The 24,762-nt window shown below is 40.2% G+C and overlaps 1 protein-coding gene across 2 annotated transcripts in view; it reads right to left on the minus strand.

Moving 5' to 3' along the window:
* LOC130361590 (guanylate cyclase soluble subunit beta-2-like) overlaps positions 1-24,762 on the minus strand; it is a 96,841-nt gene that overhangs the window by 41,504 nt on the left and 30,575 nt on the right. Inside the window, exons 2-9 of one of the 2 annotated variants that reach the window (XM_056564793.1) lie at positions 23,683-23,732; positions 22,532-22,692; positions 17,316-17,415; positions 16,052-16,233; positions 8,254-8,380; positions 6,324-6,427; positions 2,720-2,936; positions 144-464 (exon numbers count right to left, since the gene is read on the minus strand). In XM_056564793.1, coding sequence (XP_056420768.1) covers positions 144-464; positions 2,720-2,936; positions 6,324-6,427; positions 8,254-8,380; positions 16,052-16,233; positions 17,316-17,415; positions 22,532-22,615 — 1,135 coding nt within the window. In that variant the 5' untranslated portion in view covers positions 22,616-22,692; positions 23,683-23,732. The remainder of the gene's footprint in view (positions 1-143; positions 465-2,719; positions 2,937-6,323; positions 6,428-8,253; positions 8,381-16,051; positions 16,234-17,315; positions 17,416-22,531; positions 22,693-23,682; positions 23,733-24,762) is intronic. The other variant, XM_056564792.1, reaches the window with a different exon arrangement.

Consider the following 24,762-nt stretch of genomic DNA (forward strand, 5'->3'; position numbering starts at 1 on the left):
ACATTTTTTTAACCAGTGTATATTACAAATATACATAAAATGTTATTATCTACATTATATAAAAAGTTTTTCAAATGACCCATTAAAGGTGTATAGCCATACAGAAAATATACAAAAATGTGTACTGTTGTATAGAAACTCACCTGCTTCTACCCTCTTGCCTTCCTTCAGTTGGTTGGCCACGTGTTTCGGAAGCATGGCATACAGTAAAGCTTCTGTCTTTTTTTTCTCTTCTTCTAAATGTTTTGACAGTATTCTTAGTTCTTCTTTCTTTCTCTCAAGCTGGTTAGATAGCTCCATCTCTGCCAATCGTTGCTGGTTCAGTAGAATAAGGTCCCGTGTGACATCATGGGGCGCTATGTCAGAGATGTGCATCTGCCTCTCCTCCAACTCATGCAAGTTGCGTAACAGAGGAGAGCACAAGTATAACATGCATTCGAAAGATTCCATCCATATCATCTGACCTAAAGACAAAATAATAACTGTCGATTGTACCATACAATAATAACTGTCTATTATACCTCACCTATGAGAGACATAATTAGATAAAAACCAATAAAATCACATTGTCTGATTTTTTTTAATAATTTATTTGCTAATTATGGTGGAAAATAAGTATTTGGTCAATAATAAAAGTTAATCTCAATACTTTGTTATATACTCTTTGTTGGCAATGACAGAGGTCAAACGTTTTCTGTAAGTCTTCTAAAGGTTTTCACACACTGTTGCTGGTATTTTGGCCCATTCCTCCATGCAGATCTCCTCTAGAGCAGTGAGGTTTGGGGGTGTCGCTTGGCAACATGGACTTTCAACTATCTCCAAAGGTTTTCTATGGGATTGAGATCTGGAGACTGGCTAGGCTACTCCAGGACCTTGAAATGCTTCTTATGAAGCCACGCCTTTGTTACCCGGACGATGTGTTTAGGATCATTGTCATGCTAAAAGACCCAGCCCCTTTTCATCTTCAATGCCCTTGCTGATGGAAGGAGGTTTTCACTCAAAATCTCACGATGCATGGCCCCATTCATTCTTTCCTTTACACAGATCATTCGTCCTGGTCCCTTAGCAGAAAACCAGCCCCAAAGCATGATGTTTCTACCCCCATGCTTCACAGTTGGTATGGTGTTCTTTGGATGCAACTCAGCATTCTTTCTCCTCCAAACACGACAAGTTGAGTTTTTACCAAAAAGTTCTACTTTGGTTTAATCTGATCATATGATATTCTCCCAATACTCTTCTGGATCATCCAAATGCTCTCTAGCAAACTTCAGATGGGCCTGGACATGTACTGGCTTAAGCAGGGGGACACGTCTGGCACTGCAGTGATATGAGTCTCTGTCGGCGTAGTGTGTTACTGATGGTAGCCTTTGTTACTTTGGTCCCAGCTCTCTGCAGGTCATTCACTAGGTCACTCCCTGTGTGGATCTGGGATTTTTGCTCACCGTTCTTGTGATCATTTTGACACCATGGAGTGAGATCTTGCGTGGAGCCCCAGCTCGAAGGAGATTATCAGTGGGCTTGTATGTCTTCCATTTTCTAATAATTGTTCCCACAGTGGATTTTTTCACACCAAGCTGCTTGCCTATTGCGGATTCAGTCTTCCCAGCCTAGTGAAGGTCTACAATTTTGTTTCTGGTGTCCTTCAACAACTCTTTGGTCTTGACCAGAGTGGAGTTTGAAGTGTGACTGTTTGAGGTTCTGGACAGGTGTCTTTTATACTGATAACAAGTTCAAGCAGGTGCCATTAATACAGGTAACGAGTGGAGGACAGAGTTACATGTCTGTGAGAGCCAGAAATCTTGCTTGTTTGTAGGTGACCAAATACTTATTTTCCACCATAATTTGCAAATAAATTCTTTAAAACTCAGACAATGTGATTTTATGGATTTTTTTTCTCATTATGTCTCTCATAGTTGAGGTATACCTATGATGAAAATTACAGGCCTAGCTCGTCTTTTTAAGTGGGAGAACTTGCACAATTGGTGGATGACTAAATATTTTTTGCCCCACTGTATATGATGCCAATATTATTTGTAAATTCAGAAATGAAATGAAAACTTGTTTCAACAGCCATATAAAAATGTTTCAGACATGGCAGTCAAAAAGGTTCTCAATCTAGTAGCAGATCCCTCCATATGAGAGGGTGAACGGGGGAAGGAATCATACAATATGGCCAGATTTATACCCATTATACCCATCCCCATAGATGGGGTTTTGAAAACTCTGCAGTGTGCACTGTGAGGCGGAATCCCATTGCCCGCAATTGGACTCTGCTGCACCCGAATTTCCGAGCGGAATTTTAAAGTGGAATTCCACTTGAAATTCCGTAGTGTGATCCTGGCCTACCTGTAGCCTTGGTCATGCAGCTTGCATGCTCCAGATAATTGTTGTTTTGGGCTGTTGTTTGTTTAAGAAAATAGTGTGTTGTTATAGTCAATTGTTGTAACACAAGTAATTTAGATGATCATTGTGTTTATAGGTTTGTTTTACATTTGTTATATGCTTTGAACTTTATGTAGGACTTGAAGGTCCAAATTTATTGCATTTTTTGTTGTTGTTGTTCTTTTAAAACCCCCAGAAAAAAAATTTAAATTGATTTGTTCAATAGCATTTTCCTCCCTTATATACTTACGCAAACTACATGTATTTCATCTTGCGTATTAATACATAAAAATAAAAACAATATATGGTTAATATAAAAAAAACAACAAAAACTAACCTCTCAATTCCAGCATTGGACGCTCCTTCCATGCTTCAGGCATCATCTCTCTCTTTGTCCTAAATACAAACTGACTATTAATGAACTTTCTGACATTAGAAATAGTCAGGGTAACTTCAGGGTGCACTGTGCTGAAATACTGATCTAGTCGAATCCCCATAGTCTGCAGCCCAGGAACAATCCTTTGTATGCTCACACCAGCCTGCTTCACCCTCAGCTGAAAATGTGAATAAATAGTCATAATGTAACATAATGCAACCAAATAGCATCACATTTTGTCCAGTACATTGCTCCCTTAAACACGAACTGTTGCTCTACTGATATCATACACTTTGTGGCTAGTTTAATCTATTTAGTCTATTAAAGAATCATTCTATTCTTTGTTTGTTTTTGTCCATATCATACACACTCACCGTCACTAGTTGTACAACCCCATTTGTTTTATTCCAGTGCAGCTGCATTTGTGCGTTTTATTACTGTAACTTGGTCATGTGATCACCAGAATGGCTGTGCATATACTGCAGTGGTCTCCAAACTGTGAACCTTTAGCTGTTGCAAAACTACAACTCCTAACATGCCGAGAGTTGTAGTTTTGCAACAGCTGAAGAGCTACAGTTTTGGAAACTACTGATATAGGGAGAGATTTATCAGAACCTGTCCGGAGGAAAAATTGCTGAGTTGTCCATATCAACCAATCAGATCACTGCTTTCTTTTTTCAGAGGCCTTTTCAAAAAATGAAAGAAGCGATCTGATTGGTTGCTATGGGCAACTCAGCAACTTTTCCTCTAGACAGGTTCTGATAAATCTCCCCCATAGTGTCTCACAGGATGTCAGATCTTGGTCTGACTTCCTGTGAACCAGGGATGTGCACAGACATTTTGGGGGGCAGGGGCTCAAGTCGAAAAAAGGGCACTTCTCATTACAAAAAAATAAATAAAAAGTTTGTAAAAACCTTACATATGTTAACACAACACAATTCCTGAGGTAAGGGAGCTCCATGGAGGTCCCAATCTGTGAGGGCATCATAGGGCAGGGGCTCAAGCCCCCTTTTGAGTCTATGGGGGAGATTTATCAAAACCTGTGCAGAGAAAGAGTGGTGCAGTTGCCCATAGCAACCAATCAGATTGCTTCTTTCATTTTCCACAGGCCTCTTTAGAGGCCTGTGGAAAATGAATGAAGCAATCTGATTGGTTGCTATGGGCAACTGCACCACTCTTCCTCTGCACAGGTTTTGATAAATCTCCCCCTATGTGTGCATCCCTGCTGAGAACTAGAGGACGACATCATCCCCTCCTACTAATTCCATTTGCTCTCTCTATGGGATCAGACAATATATAGTAGTTAAATTGTTCCCCTGAAGCTGTTTTCATGTTTCTTGCTGCTTTTGGCCAAAATCATGGCGAAAAAAAAAAGACAGAGATATTTTACCACAATGGTGCAAAAATTTGTAAAAATGTGTTACTTTTACCATGATTTTGGAAAATCACAGCAAAAACAGCAAAAATGCTGTAAAAATGTTGTGAAAAATGCAGCAAAAATTCTACATGTAAACACAGCCCAAAGACATCAAATCCTCAAAAAACACTTCAATTGTGATTATAAGTCTAAAGAGCTCACTTTCAGTTAGAAAACACATGAACATTGCATGTAGTGTGAATTGAACCCATTTGTGAGTCTAATCAGTTCACCAGGGTGACCTCCAGCACTAGCAGCCTGAGGAGATGACCAGCTGGAGTGATCAACCACCTGATCCTCAGCCAGAGGATTTCTGGGAAATGCAGCCGGCATTATCAAGAGATTCTGTAAGTATCCAACATGGAATATATCCCATGCCTGTCACATCAGCTCAAACAGGTAAGCAGAAGGCATTTATCACAAGAGCCTCTACAGAATTCTCTAATAATAGCCCATGCTGGACTATATATGCTGAGGAATGCTTGTTTAATACTTTTCTTTGCCAACTTTTGCCCCTTTCTGCCCTCCCCCATACATTATAATGCCTAGTATTTTACTGTAGGTTGGAAGGCTGAGGTCTGAGTTCCCTAATTCCAATTTGTTTCTAAAGGAGCAAATACAAATATGTAGCAAATGCCCATTCAGAGATGGTGATTGCACTGTAATGGCTTTGTAAAGCGGATCTATTAGCACTACTAGTATACTATGCTAACTTGTTAAAGAGTCACATTGTATAGAGACTGGTCTATTCTATTATAAAAATAGTACATCATTTGGCCTATACACACATTGGGGGACATGTATATTATTTGTGTATGGTAGAAGCAGTTTACCCCTTTTCCCGAATTCTAAATTATGAGCAGAAGTGCTAAATTTATCAATCAAGCGCAATGAGCTTCATAAATTGCGGGTAAATATAGTAATCTCCTAAATCCACTCTTTGGAAAATAGAACAGATGATTTAGAGCATCTTGCTACGTTAAGTCCAAGATGGCTTATATTTGCGCAAAAAAACAGCTCTTGCGACAACATTTTTGTGTAAAGGAAAAGTATGCAGTTAATAAATCCATTCGTACTATAGATGTCACTCCAAGGTACCCTGATTCAGCCACATCTGGAGGACATGCTCTACCAAAACGTGCGCAAAAAAATGAGCAAAGAAAGGGCTTGCGCAAAATTTTGCACAAAAAAATACACACAAAACAGGGGTAAAATCTTTGATACATGTCCCCCATTATATATATATATATATATATATATATATATATATATATATATATATATATATATATGGCTCAGGTCCTGCAGGAATGCATGGGAACTGCGTTTCTGCATTTTTTCCACAGCAGGAACACTGTTCCCATTAGCAGGAGTCCTGCAGAACCACACCTTAAGTGGAAATCTTGGGTGAGTTCCCACACTTTTTCCCAAAAAGAAAAGAGGAAAGTCGCTCCCTGTGGAGTAAAGCCAGCACGAGGGTGGGGAGGAGGAAAACTAAAATATCTGCGCTCACCCTGCTGAGTTGTGTGAGGACATACACAACTATGCTGAATGCATGGGATTTTAAGGATCACAATCCTGTTGTCTGCAGCCTTCCTGGGGAATATGTGGAATAAAACAGGACTTCAGAGAGAAACCCGGATTTTCGGCGCTGACCATAGAGAAGGTATCGGAGCCCAGGTAAGAGAATGAGGTTTATTGGCAACGCATTTCACTGCGCTTGCGCGGCTTCATCAGGCTTGATCATCAGCCTGATGAAGCCGCGCAAGCGCGGTGAAACGCGTTGCTAGTAAACCTCATTCTCTTACCTGGGCTCCGATACCTTCTCTATGGTCAGCGCCGAAAATCCTGGTTTCTCTCTGAAGTCCTGTTTTATTCCACACACTTTTTCCCAGCACTGGAACCCTGTATATATAGATATACGGTATATATATATATATATATATATATATATATATATATATATATATATATATATACACACATACATACACACTTATATACTGTCTAAGAATACAGCAAACTCATAGCTTAGAGCTTTAGCCAATATTTCCCAGCAGCCACTGCTTTACACATTCAGTTGTTCTCATTTATTAGGTATGAACAATGCAAAATCATTTTGTAATGATTTATTATACAATCTCTTACCTCTTCATCAAACACTATATGAAATGGGAGCCCATTACAGAATGTTTTAACATCGACCCAGAGAGACTTTGGATACACGGGCAGAAATCCCCTTAACATTTTACCTGCAACAAAACTCATGTTAATTCTATTTGGTTGGTAAGTGGAAATACCAATTCAGTAACATCAGTGAGGATCGGGGTCAATGACAAATTGATAGGCAGCTGCTGAGTCTACATCCTGATGGGTTTGGTGTTGTAATAAAACTAATTCAGCAGATCAGAGGTAAAATGATATCAAGGTTTATGGAGCGAAACTATTTAAATGAGATAAAAAGGGTTAAGACATTACATTTGGAGGAGACACCTTCATTACTCAGGGAGCCTAGATCTGCTTTCCTTAAAAAACATTGGTAATTCCAAGCACAATTGTAAAGGGCTTTTTTTTTTAGATTCTCCAATAATTTAATAAGGAACATTATTTTCCTATCTATCTATCTCATATCTATCTATCTATCTCATATCTATTAGAGATGAGCGAACTTACAGTAAATTTGATTCGTCACAAACTTCTCGGCTCGCAGTTGATAACTTATCCTGCATAAATAAGTTCAGCTTTCAGGTGCTCCCGTGGGCTGGAAAAGGTGGATACTAGAGATGAGCGAATTTACAGTAAATTCGATTCGTCACGAACTTCTCTGCTTGGCAGTTGATGACTTTTCCTGCATAAATTAGTTCAGCTTTCAGGTGCTCCCGTGGGCTGGAAAAGGTGGATACTAGAGATGAGCGAATTTACAGTAAATTCGATTCGTCACGAACTTCTCTGCTTGGCAGTTGATGACTTTTCCTGCATAAATTAGTTCAGCTTTCAGGTGCTCCCGTGGGCTGGAGACTCTTTCCTAGGACTGTATTCACCTTTTCCAGCCCGGAGCACCTGAAAGCTGAACTAATTTATGCAGGATAAGTCATCAACTGCCGAGCTGAGAAGTTTGTGACGAATCGAATTTACTGTAAATTCGCTCATCTCTAATGGATACAGTCCTAGGAGAGAGTTTCCAGCCCACCAGAGCACCTGGAAGCTGAACTTATTTATGCAGGATAAGTCATCAACTGCCGAGCCGAGAAGTTCGTGATTAATCGAATTTACTGTAAGTTCGCTCATCTCTAATATCTATCTATCTATCTATCTGTCTGTCTATATGTCTCATATATATCTATCTATCTCATATCTATCTAACTACCTATTTATCTACAAAGCAAATTAATATAAATATAGCACTGCTTTAAAGGGGTACTCCACTGGAGCAGACGCTGGGAGCTTGTGATGTCATAGCCCCCTTCATGATGTCACGCCCCCCCCCCCCCCCCTCCTCAAAGCAAGCCTATGGGAGGGGGCGTGACAGCCGTCACGCCCCCTCCCATAGACTTGCATTGAGGGGGCGGGATGGGACGTCATGAGGAGGCGGGGCTATGACGTCACAAGCTCCCAGCTCCGGCTCCAGCGTTAGGAACAGTATGTACCAAACCCTGAGCAACGGAGTACCCCTTTAAAGAAAAAAATTGAGGGTGCCAGACTGGATCACAGTCCACGTACATAGAAAAACAATAGCACAGCACTTCAGTCTAACTTTAATAGTAGATCACACATGGTATATACGCTGTGTATTTGGTGCTGCCTATGTCAGTGCTAGCAGAGTCTATGGGAGTAATAATAAACACCCATAGATTTTGCTGGCGCTGAAATACGCAGCGTCCACTATGCATGCAATAAATACGTGTGAACCTACCCGAAAAAGTAACAAGTGCTTTATTCCATGTCAAAAGATGCAACATTTTGATAACCCAACTCTTCTATAGGGTCATTCACAAGCAAGCTATCAATCTATGCCATGTTTCACCATATCAGCTCTTTCTTAAAAAGGCAACATAAAGAAATTGAGACGTATTAATACCTCTTCCAAACTGAACAATTCCCCGTATGGTCCCCCAGTGATTCTTCTTCTTTACAGGGCAGGCAGATCCTTGGTTTGCTCTGTCTCGTAGTTTATTAACTGCATTTTCAATAGTCTGAGGAGAAATCTACAGAGAGTATGTTACTAAGTTACAGTGTCCAAAGTGGTCACAGCGCTGGTATAAAACGTGGAGGTTCAACCTCGAACTTGTTGGATTGCACCTTATTTTGTATTACCTCGATTTTAATGGATTAAAATAAAAAAGGACATTTTATACCAGTTCTGTGACCACTTTGGATACTTTATCATCAAGACGGTGAAGAAGGACTGACTGCACGTGCATGGGGGAGGTGAGCGCTATTCATACAATTTTTTCTATTTTCTGCTTGTGTGGATGTTACTAAATTACTACTGGAACTGCCTAATCCCTTAAAGGGGTACTCCAATGGAAAAAAAACATTTTTTATTTTTTTTAAATCAACTGGTGCCAGAAAGTTAAACATATTTGTAAATGTCTTCTATTAAAAATCTTAATCCTTCCAGTACTTATCAGCTGCTGTATACTACAGAGGAAGTTCTTTTCTTTTTGAATTTCCTTTCTGTCTGACCACAGTGCTCTCTGCTGACACCTCTGTCCAGAGCAGGAGAGGTTTGCTATGGGGATTTTCTCCTACTCTGGACAGTTCCTATAACGGTCAGACTGAAAGGAAATTCAAAAAGAAAAGAACTTCCTCTGTGGTATACAGCAGCTGATAAGTACTGGAAGGATAAAGATTTTTTAATAGAAGTAATTTACAAATCTGTATAACTTTCTGGCACCAGTTGATTTAAAAAAAAATGTTTTCCAGTGGAATACCCCTTTAAGGACCTTTAAGGGTTTTTGAGTTTTTGCACTTTTGTTTTTCCCTCTTCACTTTCTAAAAGACTGCCAAGACATAATAACCTTTTTGCTAATCGAATAACCCCTTCCCCTCCCCTTATCTACTAAAATAAAAGACATACAAATAAATTACTTTTTTTATGTGGGTGAAAGTCGGCCACAGCTTTTTATTTACAAAATAAATAACTATCAAACATGTAAACAATCAACAAGGCACCGATGGCTTCTTGTCATCCTGGGAGGCACTGACACACCCGCCGGTGCATAGGGGTCTACCCAGGACGACCCGCATCCTCTTAATTTCTCCGCCAGCTGTGACTTACAACATACAAACAATAAAACAGGGAGGGAGGGACAAAACTCTGGGTCGCAGGATGAGTGAGGTAAGGAGGACGGCTTAGGTGTGTGTGTATATATATATATATATATATATATATATATATATATACATATATATATACACACACACAGGGAGGGACTTAAAAGCCCAAGAAGAACCCGAGGCTCTGATAGGGCCATACTCTGGGTATATACCACCCTGTTACCAGGCAGATTAACTACAGGCAGGGTGGGGGCCAGCCCAACACAGGAGGGGGATAATTAACTCTTTAATTGCTCAGCAGTCAGGGGACAGGCCAGTTAAGCACGGCCTATCCCTCCAATCATAACGCTTTCACTTTTCCACCTACAGACCTATATGAGAGCTTGTTTGAAACGCTTCCAATTTTACTTTGTAATGACATCAGTCATTTCTCCACAAAATCTATGGCGAAACAAAAAAATATATATTTGTAGGACACAATTGAAAAAAAAAAACATTTGGTCATTTTCAGCGGCTTCCGATTCTATGCAGTGCACTTTCTGGTAAAAAGGACACATTATATTTATTCCATAGGTCCATACGGTTACAAGGATACCCAATTTATGCAGGTTTTCTTTTATTTTATTTTTATGACTTAAAAAAATTATAACTACATGCACCAAAATTTGTATGTTTAAAATTGTCATCATCTGACCCCTAAACTTTTTTATTTTTCTGCATACGGAGCTATATGAGAGCTAATTTTTTGCAACGTGGTCTGTACCCTTTTAGTTTTTGTGGGTCTTTTTGATCACTTTTTATTAGTTTTTTTTAGGGTATACAAAATGACCAAAAATATGCAATTTTTGAATTTTAAATATTTTTACGTATACGCCATTGACCGAGCAGTTTAATTAATGTTGTATTTTTATAGTTTGGACATTTACGCACGTGGCAATGCCACATATGTTTATGGGACTATTACATGCAGTCTTCTGATTGAATACTGATCAATGCTATACCATAGCATAGCATTGATCAGTGTTATCTGCACTCGATTGCTCCAGCCTGGAGAGCCAGGCTGGAGCATCGCAGAGGAGATTGGATGGCGAGGAGGCAGGTAAGGGCCCTCTCGTCGTCCTGTAAGCTGATCGGGACACCGCGGTTCAACCGCGGTGATCCCAATCAGCCCGACTGAGCTGCCGGGAATGCTTTTTTTCATTTTAGATGCGGCGATCCACTTTGATCGCCGCGTCTAAGGGGTAAATGCCGGGCATCACCGCGATCGGTAATGTCCGGCATTAGACACGGGTCCCGGCCATTGATAACCGAACTGAAGAGGTTAAAAGGGAACATGTTGTCCATGTCAGGAATTGTCCAAAGTAGGAGAAAATCCCCATCTCTGCTCCGGACAGTTCATGACATAGACAGAGGTGCCAGCAGAGAGCACTGTGATAAGACTAGAAAGAACTACACATCTTTCTCTGTAGTATACAGCAGCTGATAAGTACTGGAAGGATTAAGATTTTTAAACAGACATAATTTACAAATTTGTTTAACTTTCTGGCACCAGTTGATTTAAAAAAAAAATATTTGCACTGGAGTATCCCTTTAAAGATGATGGACTGACCAAAGATGTTTCTATACCTAAACCATACAGAGCATCTGTGGGGCATCCTAAAACAGAATGTAGGGAAGGTCCACAGATAGTGCCACAGAATTAAAGGCATCCTATCTTGCTGCAGCTGTGTTGAGGTCTGAGGTAGTATGTGGGCTGCTGGGAGCTGGGAAGTATTACATCATGTAGCTGTGAGCATTTAATGGAGGCTACTGGGCAGTGTGGCATCATTGTTCTGACATTTAATGGAGGCTTCAGGTCAGTGCTGGGCTGTGGGGCATCAGTATGGGGGCTACTGGTAGTGGGGTATTTAATGGGGAACACTATGTCTCAGTCCAGTCATTTATTCTACATATATATTTGAAATGAGTAGTATTGTGGCATAGATTCCTTCCTCCTCTTGCCTGCTTTAGAAGTAAACCTACTTATTTTGTAGAAATCTGTTGAGTATGAAACAATTGTGTGAAGGAATTAAAATAAATTGGTAAGGAATGTTTTACAAAAATGTTTTAACTTTTAATTAAGTATGTAACCCCCTGGGATTATTGTTGGTATTATTCTGAAATAACAGAAAGTGTCCAGTAGATGGCAAACTGCACAAGCAAATTAAAGGGGTATTCCGGGGTTAACTAACTTTTAACTATCCTGCCCATTAGTTTATTTAGAAACTCAACCAATAAGGCATAGATATTTTAAAACATAACTTTTACTTGATTTTTGTAAAAAACAAACAAACACATAAACAATGAAATATACAATAAATGATCAAGTGAATAAGACATAGACATAACTATCCTCAGCAGTTCTCTGAATCCAATATTTCTTGTAAGATGAGAACTTGATATCAGCCTGTTGGCTTGTTGTAGGGAGGGAAAAAGGATACAGGTGAGTGCCCTAAAGAATTAAATGTCTCTACCTATCCTAGATAACCGTGCCCTAACTAATATAAGTGTGGATGGGGAAGGGTATAAATAAACCACAGTCAAATGAACATAAAAGTGGTAATAACATGTGCAAATTTCTCATACTTCTTAATCCTACGCGTTTCTCCCATCTCAAATAAATGGGTTCATCAGGGTTGAAGGAGAAATTATGAACAAGAAACAGATAGTATTTTATGATGTGCTGAAGGAAAGATAGTAAAAGATGATAGAAAGATAACTAATGTAGTTGTTATTGGTCACCGTCACAATGTCAAGGTCAGTCTCCAGTAGTCCTGGAAGAATATGTATGGTGGGGGGTTCTATTCTTCATATACAGATGAGTGTAAACAATGGTATATTAACAATATATAATATGACCAAATCAAAGCTCCAATGCTTTAAGATGTAATGGTTAACACATATATATCAAGGTTGATGAATATGTCACAATGATGGCAACCTTATAAAATGGAAGCCAAATGGCTGAGAGCTATTCAATCAAGGTTGAAGATGGTTCTGGAGTTACTGTATAGTTGACTACCCCACCAATAGAAGTCTTCAAAAAATCAATAGATGTACACGCCAGATGGCCAAATTAGGACAATGATGGAGTAGAGTTTCCTCTTAGAGGACCCGGATAGATGGAGAACATAAAGAGATGTAAGCCAGTACAATCTGATAAGAATTGCAGCCCTCCTTAGAAGACCGGGTGATATACCAGATGAATACTCGGTGATGGATAGGGGGGCAAATGCTGATGTTGCAGGTAGATGCTAGTGGTGACCGGCTCCCTTTTTTTTTTTTACAAAAATCTAGTAAAAGTTATATTTTAAAATATCTATGCCTTATTGGTTGAGTTTCTAAATAAACATATGTTAATTCCTCTCCAAGGGTTAATACATTAATTTCACTTAGAGGAGTGAGAATATATCTGATTTTCTCCTGTGGTTAAACTATCCTGCCCATTATGAATAATTATGCTAGTTTTACATTTACTTGTTCTACCGCTCTGCAGTGGATTGTTTTCTTTTTCTTCATTATATGGTCCACCAGGTCTAGTGTTTCCTTTCAGGTCCTGATGAAGTTCGTCTCACAATCCTTTGCAGCTCGAGGCTGCAGCTGGTACACGGGGGCTTGGCTATTTCTTGTATTTCCTTACAAGCCAGCCCCCTGATGACGTTTGTGGTCCATCTGTACGTCCTCCTGACGTGCCAGCATCCCGTGATCTCGGCAATCTGTGCAGGGAATGCAGGGAACCCCGGTATATCAGGACATACAGATGGACTGCAAACATCATCAGGGGACTGGCTTGTAAGGAAATACAAGAAATAGCCAAGCCCCCTTATACCAGCTGCCACCCCGAGCCGCAAAGGATTGTGAGACAAATGTCATCAGGACCTGAAAGGAAACGCTAGCCCTGGGGGGACCATATAATGAAGAAAAAGAAGACGATCCACGGCAGAGCGGTATAGCAAGTAAATGTAAAACTAGCATAATTATTCATAATGGGCAGGATAGTTAAAAGTTAGTTAACCCCGGAATACCCCTTTAACTGAGCACTGACTAAAGCTGGGGAATGGGAGATTTGTGGAAATGTGATTGTAGCCACCTTAGATTTTACAGTTCCAACAGAGCGAGCAGAGTGAAAGGATACAGAGGGTCAGCCTGTGAAGGATCCTGTTTCAGAGAGTGCCTGCAGAAACAGAGAGGAGTCTGCTAGCAGGTTGAACAAAATCTAGTGATGTAGCAGGAAAGCCTCTGTAAGCATTGAAGAGAACTTAAAGCTGGACTGACCTGATTTACAGCCTGTGTTAAAGGTGAAGCCGAAAACTTATTTCCCACTTATGTCCCACAACATGGTACGCAGAACTCACAAACCAGTTAAAGAACTTAAAATCTGTGTGCGGACATTTTGATTGTTTCAGCCTACTCCAGGATGGCCCCCATTCATTCAATGTGCATCAACTGAAGGGACCCAATAGCGGCTAGGGCAAAGAATAGGATGGGCCTCGGGTGTGCTTGTAGGTGGATGAGGCCTATATACACATCGCATATGTCAGGTGTTGTGCTTTAGTATACCCTACTGTTTGTTATTAACAAGAAAAAGCAAAGTTGGGCCGTTGGTGGCGCATGCACATTGCCAGACGAAGGGTCCAGTTCGGACCAGAAACGCGTTGCTTTCTGTGCTAATAAACCACGTTTTGGACACTGAGAAGGGTCCATAGAGCTTTCTTTCCATCAGGACCAGCGCCACCAACGGCCCAACTTTGCTTTTTCTTGTTACTTACACTGCTGGGACATCGCTTTTGCTCCAGAGGACCGTGGCTGCAGACCTGACACCTCATCTAAGGCTATCATAGATGTTGTGCTCTCAGCACAACGAAAATCGGTGAGTGCAACAATTTAACCTGTCTCCATCTCACCTTTAAAACATCCTTCACTAGGGGCGCATATCCCTGTTTTTTTCTTTTACCTTTTCTACTGTTTGTTATGGTATGCATGGTGGTTTTCCTTTATACAAATTAGCTTAATTCAAGTAAGCTTTGTGACAGTTTTATTGTTTTCTTAAAGATGTTACAGACTGGACTCCACATCCACACCCCAGATAAAACCTTGGATGAAGGCACTGCTGCACATATGTACTCCAGCTCCCATGTAAAGGAGGCTCAGGATCAGCCTGCCGAGCGGAGAGAGGTAACAAGGGTCACAAATAATTATGAGAAATTCTTATTTTTACTTGAGCCCCTGTCCCCCAAAATGTCTGTGCACATCCCTAGTGCGCAGACATTTTGGATTTGTACATGAATACAATGTCAGTATTAATAGATTTAGAACACTTCACTTTTCATTTCTTGTTTTCTCCTTTTAATGTCAGCACAGAAGCCTGTTAGGTTTCAGAGACATGAAAGTAATGAATAAGGGGTTTGGATGAGGCTGGTGTATTATGGGCCAGGAATGCAGGCCACATAGGAAAGGGCCCGGGTGCACTTAGCTCCATTATTACTAAGTGTTTGCCATGATCCATAGATAATGTTCATAGAACAACTGTTCAATACATCTGCTGACTGGTTTTCTGTTGTTAGAAAACTGACATTCTAAGCAATGCCTGAAATAGGAAGGATTCATTCTGCAGCATAGTCTGCTGCCACTATTAAATTGTATGTTACTGTATACAGTGGTCCCTCAAGTTACAATATTAATTGGTTCCAGGACGACCATTGTATGTTGAAACCATTGTATGTTGAGACCAGAACTCTATGGAAACCTGGTAATTTGTTCTAAAGGCACCCAAATGTCATCCAAAAATAGGAAAAAGTTTAAATTAAAGAAAAATAAGTAGATAACTAATATAGATAAAGCAAATCCTTATATATAAAAGTAAGAAAGATCTGCTGGAAGCTGTAATCACTGTCTATGTCAGTGTTTCCCAACCAGGGTGCTTCCAGCTGTTGCAAAACTACAACTCCCAGCATGCCCAGACAGCCTTTGGCTGTCCGGGCATGCTGGGAGTTGTAGTTTTGCAACAGCTGGGGGCACCCTGCTTGGGAAACACTGGTCTATGTTGAGGACAGGATCTTCTTCTGGGTCCTGTACAGTACAGGCAATGTCCGAAAAAAGTAACATGGAGCCGCCCTATCCTGGTGTTCAAAGGAGCAGGTAACCCTGGTACAGGTAAAGAGTAGTACAGAACATGTAATACTTCCCTGTACTGTAGGGGGCGCTACCAGATATCAGTCAGTGCATACATTTCAGTAATACAGGGATTTTACCAGTAAAATGCCCATTCTGATTGGTCAGTTCTTCCGGCCATTGACATGTTTCACAGATCTGGACTGTCTGTACATTGTATGTTGAGTCTGGTTTCAAGTTACAATGGTCCAGAAAAGACCGTTGTATGTTGAAACTATTGTATGTTGAGGCCATTTAAGTTGAGGGATCACTGTACACATAAAAGGGGGAACTACCGGATTTTTTTTTCCTCTCAAGGCCAAGTTTCTAGCTGGAGGATATAAATCCTACCTCACTGTATAGGAAAGGACAGCAATTATAATAAACAGTAGAAAATAATGACAAACCTGTATGTTGTTTTGCTGCACTGCTGGCTTATTGGAAGATTTAGGTGGAACTATCGGTCGCTGGGTCACAAGAAAAACAATGTGCTCTTTTTTTCCTGTTCTTTCTTCTTCGTCGGATTGACTTATTATCTCCATAGATATTTCCGTTTTGAAAAAGTCCAGTGCTACCGCCCCCATAATACCTAAACAACAGAAAAATAGACATATTAAAGGGGTACTCTGGTGAAAACCTTTTTTCTTTTAAATCAACTGGTGGCAGAAAGTTAAACATATTTGTAAATTACTTCCATTAAAAAATCTTAATCCTTCCTGTACTTATTAGCTGCTGAATACTACAGAGGAAATTATTTTCTTTTTGGAATGCTCTCTGATGACATCACGAGCACAGTTCTCTCTGCTGACGTTATTATAATAATAATAATGCTTTATTTATTGTTATCCTTAGTGGGATTTGAACCCAAGTCCCCAGCACTGCAAGGCAGCAGTGCTAACCACTGAGCCACCATGCTGCCCTTACCATACATCTGCTATGCATCTGCTATGCATGGTTGCTAAAATGGACAGAGATGTCAGCAGAGAGCACTGTGCTCGTGATGTCATCAGTGTTCCAAAAATAAAGGAATTTCCTCTGTAGCATTCAGCAGCTAATAAGTACTGGAAGGATTAATATGTTTTAATAGAAGTAATTTACAAATATGTTTAACTTTCTGCCACCAGTTGATTTAAAAGAAAAAAGGTTTTCACCGGAGTATCCCTTTAATGATCATATTAGCTTTAATATCTTTACCATTATAACCTATATGGTTATTACTCCAGAGAAAAGTGTGTAGTTCTTTCAAGTCTGACCACAGTGCTCCCTGCTGCCACCACTGTCCATGTCAGGAACTTTCCGGAGCAAGAGAGGTTTGCTATGGGGATTTGCTCCTGCTCTGGACAGTTCCTGACACGGACAGAGGTGGCAACAGAGAGCACTCTGGTCAGACTCGAAAGAACAACACAACTTCCTCCGGAGCATATAGCAGCTGATAAGTACTGGAAGGCTCTATCAGAAGTAATTTACAAACCTGTAGAACCTATGGCACCAGCTGATTGGAATTTTTTTCCCCTCCGGAGTACCCCCTTAATGGTTCAGACTACCATTATCAACCAGAGACCCCCACATTTATTCCACTGACAAATGGTTTTAAAAACAGGGACTAAGCTGACATTTTATTTGGGTCTAACTGTTACATTACTTAATTAATATGATATATAGTTGTCTTACCTGGAACAATGTGACACAGTCCTCTTCTGTCTGAGTAATAATGCAAATGCATCGAGCCATCATCATTCATCTCTACCCTGAAAGAAGGGGCATTCATGGCCTGAGCAGAACAACAATATATGGGTTATTTATGGGACTCGAAAGCCACAACATTGTTTGGTGTTTACAAAGAAATAATGTTGGCATACTTCTTAAAACCACATTCTATAGTGAACCAGAGTAATATTTCATGCAGTACAAACATTGTATACTGTACACTAAACAATTATCTTTTATGCTTTGTATGTGGCAGTATTCAGAATGGTTGTGGCATTGCAGGATGTCAGTGACTAGGTAACTAAACAGACCTTGGCACTAGAAGATGTGCCACCCTCAAGTGGCACAGTAATTCCTCTACGCTGTATTCTAGTAAACACAGCATTTTCCAACTCAGCTATTTACTTGATTATTTTCTGCTCATTATTCTTTCTAACTCTTTAAACAGTATTTCTGTAAGTTGTAGATCAATAATTTCTGAAATGAAGTCACTCACATGGTGTTTTCCATTCCGACACTGTTTGGGCAGTAAATGTACCTCCTCATCATGGCTGTATGTCTTTATCCATACAGAGCTGCAGGCCCTAAAATCTATGGCTGCTACTTCAAGAAGATACCTGCCCCTTACAGACGTACTGCAAACTGGGCACATCAGCTACATTACATCTCCTATGCTGAATGGTGCCTGCCGGGGAGGAGCGGAGCAGGCTTCTCCTGAATATACATATATATGTGTACAGGGTGGGCCATTTAAATGGATACACCTTAATAAAATGGGAATGGTTGGTGATATTAACTTCCTGTTTGTGGCACATTAGTATATGTGAGGGGGGAAACTTTTCAAGATGGGTGACCATGGTGGCCATTTTGAAGTCGGCCATTTTGAATCCAACTTTTGTTTTTTCAATAGGAAGAGGGTCATGTGACACATCAAACTTATTGGGAATTTCACAAGAACAACGATGTGCTTGGTTTTAACGTAACTTTATTCTTTCATGAGTTATTTACAAGTTTCTGACCACTTATAAAATGTGTTCAATGTGCTGCCCATTGTGTTGGATTGTCAATGCAACCCTCTTCTCCCACTCTTCACACACTGATAGCAACACCGCAGAAGAAATGCTAGCACAGGCTTCCAGTATCCATAGTTTCAGGTGCTGCAGAATGGGCAAAACAAGAATTGGAACAGGACCCTCAGTTTACGCAGAAGATTTTGTTCAGTGATGAGGCAAACTTTAATGTGAATGGTGAAGTTAACAAACAAAACCACCACTATTGGTCTTATACTAACCCACATTGGATAGATCCCTCCAAAACTGTTGGAACACAAAAATTGATGGTATGGTGTGGTATATGTGGTACAAAGATAGTGGGGCCATTCTTCATCAATGGAAACCTCAAGGCCACTGGATATGCAAAATTGCTACATGATGATGTGTTTCCCTCTTTATGCACTGAAGCTGGCACATTCCTTGAGTTTTTCCAGAAAGATGGTGCACCACCACATTATGGGTGCCAGGTCCGAGCATTCCTAGATGAACAGTTTCCTGGAAAGTGGATTGGTCGTCTTGGGCCAGTAGAATGGCCCCCAAGGTCTCCCGATCTGACCCCCTTAGACTTTTATCTTTGGGGTCATCTGAAGGCAATTGTCTATGCTGTGAAGATACGAGATGTGCAGCACCTGAAACTACGGATACTGGAAGCCTGTGCTAGCATTTCTCCTGCAGTGTATATAGTAGTATATAGCAGTGTATACAGATACTGGAAGCCTGTGCTAGCATTTCTCCTGCGGTGTTGCTATCAGTGTGTGAAGAGTGGGAGAAGAGGGTTGCATTGACAATCCAACACAATGGGCAGCACATTGAACACATTTTATAAGTGGTCAGAAACTTGTAAATAACTCATGAAAGAATAAAGTTAAGTTAAAACCAAGCACATCAAACTTATTGGGAATTTCACAAGAAAAATAATGATGTGTCACATGACCCTCTTCCTATTGAAAAAAGTTGGATTCAAAATGGCCACCATGGTCACCACCCATTTTGAAAAGTTTTCCCCCTCACATATACTAATGTGCCACAAACAGGAAGTTAATATCACCAACAATTCCCATTTTATTAAGGTGTACCCATATAAATGGCCAACCCTGTATATATGCTAAATATACAGTCATGGCCGTAAATGTTGGCACCCCTGACATTTTTCAAGAAAATGAATTATTTCTCACAGAAAAGGATTGCAGTTCCACATGTTTTGCTATACACATGTATAATCCCATTGTGTGTATTGGAACTAAAGCAAGAAAGAGAGTCATACCAAACTCCTAAAATGGTCTGGACAAAATAATTGGCACCCTTTCAAAATTGTGGAAAAATAAGATTGTTTCAAGCATGTGATGCTCCTTTAAACTCACCTGGGGAAAGTAACAGGTGTGTGCAATATAAAAGTCACACCTGAAAGCAGATAAAAAGGAGAGAAGTTTCTGCATTGTGTGTCTGTGTGTGCCACACTAAGCATGGACAACAGAAAGAGGAGAAGAGAACTGTCTGAGGACTTGAGAACCAAAATTGTGGAAAAATATCAACAATCTCAAGGTTACAAGTCCATCTCAAGAGATCTAGATTTGCCTTTGTCCACAGTGCACAACTTTATCAAGAAGTTCGCAACTCATGGCACTGTAGCTAATCTCCCTGGGCGTGGACGGAAGAGAAAAATTGAGGAAACGTGTCAGCGCAGGATAGTCCGAATGGTGGATAAGCAGCCCAAAACAAGTTCCAAAGATATTCAAGCTGTCCTGCAGACTCAGGAAGCATCAGTGTCCATCGACATTTAAATGAAATAAAATGCTATGGCAGGAGACCCAGGAGGACCCCACTGCTGACACAGAGACATAAAAAAGCAAGACTACATTTTGCCAAAATGAACTTGAGTAAGCCAAAATCCTTCTGGGAAAACATCTTGTGGACAAATGAGACCAAGATAGAGCTTTTTGGTAAAGCACATCTTTCTACTGTTTACCGAATGGAATGAGGCCTACAAAGAAAAGAACACAGTAGCCACAGTGAAATATAGTGGAGGTTTAATGATGTTTTGGGGTTGTTTTGCTGCCTCTGGCACTGGGTGCCTTGAATGTGTGCCAGGCATCATGAAATCTGAGGATTACCAACGGATTTTGGGTCGCACTGTACAGCCAAGTGTCAGAAAGCTGGGTTTGTGGCCGAGATCTTCCAGCAGGACAATGACCCCAAACATACGTCAAAAAGCACCCAGAAATGGATGGCAACAAAGCGCTGGAGAGCTCTGAAGAGGCCAGCAATCAGTCCAGATCTAAATCCCATTGAACACCTGTGGAGAGTTCTTAAAGGGGTTTTCCAGGATATTTTTTTATTTGACTATGCTACAGGGGCTGTAAAGTTAGTGTAGTCCATAATATAAGCTCTGTACCTGTGTGTGACGGTTTTCTCACAATTCTGTGCTTTTCACCCCAATATTTATTTTTAACAGCATACAAAATGACTGTTGTCTCAGATTTTTCCCAGGTTGCAATATGGCCGAGACCTGACTCCCTAGTCAGCTGATGACAGGGAGCCTATCTGCTTCAATGGGTGGAGTGATCGCTTGGTGGGAGAGAGATCAATCTGAAACTAATGCAACAGCTGTAGGCACCCTGATTGAAAACCACAGGTCTTTTGAATGGATGCAGCTCATTTATGTTTCAATGGGTGGGGTGGTTCATGTGTGAGAGGGAGGAAATGGAATTATGGGATTTGTAGTCAAAAAAGAAAAAGTCAAACAGGAAATGCCAGTTCACGAAAAGCTAGCCACAGTGTTATGCTAATCTCACAACATAGCCATTTAGCCCCAAGACAAGCGCAGATCCTTCCTAAGCATGTCCATTACTGTCTGCCAGGTATGTACAAAAATCACCTTATAGTGGAGAACCCCTTTAAAATTGCTGTTGGGAAAAGGCACCCTTCCAATAAGAGAGACCTGGAGCAGTTTGCAAAGGAAGAGTGGTCCAACATTCCGGCTGAGAGGTGTAAGAAGCTTATTGATGGTTATAGGAAGCAACTGATTTCAGTTATTTTTTCAAAAGGGTGTGCACCCAAATATTAATTTAAGGGTGCTAATAATTTTTTCCAGCCCATTTTTGGAGTTTGGTGTGACATTATGTCCAATTTGCTTTTTTTCCTCCCTTTTTTGGTTTAATTCCAATACATACAAAGGGAATAAACATGTGTATAGCAAAACATGTGTTACTGCAATCCTTTTCTGTGAGAAATAATTCATTTTCTAGAAAAATTTCAGGGGTGCCAACATTTACGGCCATGACTGTATTTATATATATATTCATGTATAGTATTCCATTCCGACTTTGTTTGGGCAGTAAATTAATCTCCTCATCATGGCTGTATGTCTTTATCCATTGACTAAATGCCATATGGCAGTCCTTGGTCAGCTGACTTCCTTTGAACGACAGAATTATATCTTCACCTACGAGATCCCCCATGCTAGCTCCCAAATCTTTCCCTCCTGTATACTGCTGCTGTCTCTATAGATCAGGATATATGATAGCTATCAGGGGCATCGCTATGCAATAAGATTTGGGGGATGTACCTTTAAATCTTTTGCCTAGCGCTTCATCCATTAAGTATCAGGGGTGGACTGACAGAACTACCAGAGCGCCTGGGCTCCCCACTGCTAAAAAGATCTGGGGAGCAGGGACGAACATTCTTTACTTCTTCTTGCTTCACTTACTACCATAATGCTGACTAGGTTGGCTGGCAGTTTGACTGAAGTCAGCATTCATATAGAGCTGCGGCCCTAAAATCTTTAGCTGCCACTTTAAGAAGATACCTGTCCATTACAGACATCCCGCATGCTGGGCATGTCTGCCACTTCATGTCTCCTACGCTGCACAGTGCCTGCTGGGCTTCTCCTGTGCTCTGACGCTGAATATATTTATATATACATATTTGGTTGCCTAATTATAAAAACACATTTATTACCAGAGGGTTTCTTTCATTTATGTATGTAGCACCTAAAATGAATATTTACATTTGGGATTATTGTTTCAGTTCAGTTCTTGTTGTCTTGACCTTGTATTCCAACATGCATTATCGGTAAGTAAACAGACTGTTAGCCAAGCACATCGTAACATGTTGCTCAAAGGTGTTCACCTGGTAAGACAGCGATAGATAACTGTGTAAGGCATCCAGGTTGGCAATAAATTCATAGAGGTTTCCACCCAGAGTCCTCAGCATGTGGTCATAGCCTGACCTTTTACAGAATTCAAAGAAATACTCTCCAAACTGCTGCAGAACGGCCTCCGGCGAAACACCTGGGGAACAGTTAATTGTAATGTGGTCTCGATTACAGAAGAATTCATTATCTAGATTAATTACATATGCAAATGAAACGTGAAAATAATTCATTAACTTCTGCTTAGGAGAAAATAGATGCAGTAATGTAAAAAGCATCATTACATATTTATTTAAACTAACCATGGACTAGTGCGGTGCAGATGAACCAAGGCATAGTCAGGTAATGGCCAATTGAATACATAACCTACTTGATTCCCGAAGACACATTTAGAGGGAGTTTACTGTACATTGATTTATTATTCTATTAAATGCATGTGCAGTCATTTTCTAGGCTCCCTCTAGTGGCAGGGGCAGGCAGCTAGATCACTGGGGCAGATCTACTAAAATTGGCTAACACTTGAAGAGGTTTTCAAGTAGAAAAAAAAAAAACTTTTGATTGACTATTTACAGGACAGGCCATCAATAGTTAATCACCTGGTGCCAACAACCATCATCTCTGGTGGCTTGTCTCTATAAGAAGAAAAAGGGTCATGCAGTTGAAAAACAACAAATAATCATCTGTTGGGAAAAAGTCACCCTATGCACATTGGTACGTGTTAAATCTATGGAAGGAATTTACTAATGTTTTTGGGCAAATTTAGCACTATTTTTTGCTTTTGACTTTTTAGAAACATTTATTAAGCCTTTGCACCACTTTTTGCAACTTCTTAGCATGCAGGGAGATTTATCAAAACCCGTCCAGAGGAAAAGTTGCTGAGTTGCCCATAGCAACCAATCAGATCACTACTTTCCTTTTTACAAAGCCTCTGCAAAATGAAAGAAGCGATCTGATTGGTTGCTATGGGCAACTCAGCAACTTTTCCTCTGGACAGGTTATGATAAATCTCCCCCCATAATTTTTTGATGCCTAAAATTAGGGTGTGTTTTAAAGGGGTAATCCGGCCCAAACTTTCTTATTAAAATATGGACACAGAAGTTGTAAGTAAAATTAACAAACTGTCTCTTACCTTCTTACCGTTCTCGTTCCTGCATCACCAACACTGCCCACTGTTCGTTTCTTTAAGATAAGAATACGAAGTGGATAACTATGCGTCGTGACAATGCCATTAATTGTTACTGCAATGTTAGAACTCTAATTATGTGCATAATCTTGACAGTCTTGTTTTTCCTTTATATTTTTCTTCTTTGTTTCTTTTTTAATTTTTGTAAAATTGCAAAAATTTATAAATAAACAGTTATATATATATATATATATATATATATAAAAAGATTTGACAATGTCATGTCACACGCTTGCTTAGCCAGTCACCAAACCTAGAAGCACCGGACATCGGGCAGGAAAGCTTTGTTATACCAGTGGCGTTGTGGAAATTAGAAAGTTTTTTTTTCAACTTGCAACCACTCTGTCCATATTTTTTAATAAGAAAGTTTTGGCCGGACTACCCCTTTAAGGGTTGTGGCTTTTTAGATAGATTATTGCACAACTCCACTTAATAGGTGTTGAAAAATCCACATGGTAAAAAAAGAAAATTTCCTTGCAGAACACGCCTCCGCTTGGAACATTCGGAAATGCGCTGTAATTATTTTTTTTTTTTTTTGTGAAGGTCAGGTTTAGAATTTCCATCATGCAGCACAATCCCATTAAAAACAATGGTAAGGAATTTCTACTGTCCTAAACAATGATAGATTATCATTGGCCTTATAAAGGTTGTCATTGATTTTAAGGGGTGTTATTGACCTATTACACATTCAAATATAAAATGCAAAGTGGAAGGTAAAAGTGGTCGAGATCCGATGTATTGCCATAGAATGAGATTTGCCATAGAATGAGATGCTCCGCCTCCATCACATCCTATTGGCTCACACTTGTCACGTGACATATTTAACCGTCACGGATCTCCTCTCCCTGTGATAGCTGACTCCCAGCATGCCTGGGCAGCCTTTAGCTGTCTAGGCATGCTGGGAGTTGTAGTCCTAAACTACAACTTCCAGCATGCCTGGGCAGCCTTTAGCTGTCTGGGCATGCTGGGAGTTGGTGTTCTAAACTACAACTCCCATGCTGGGAGTTGTGGTGCCTAAACTATGCT

Source organism: Hyla sarda, chromosome 3 (assembly GCF_029499605.1).
Source record: "Hyla sarda isolate aHylSar1 chromosome 3, aHylSar1.hap1, whole genome shotgun sequence".
NCBI classification, from domain to species: Eukaryota; Metazoa; Chordata; class Amphibia; order Anura; family Hylidae; genus Hyla; species Hyla sarda.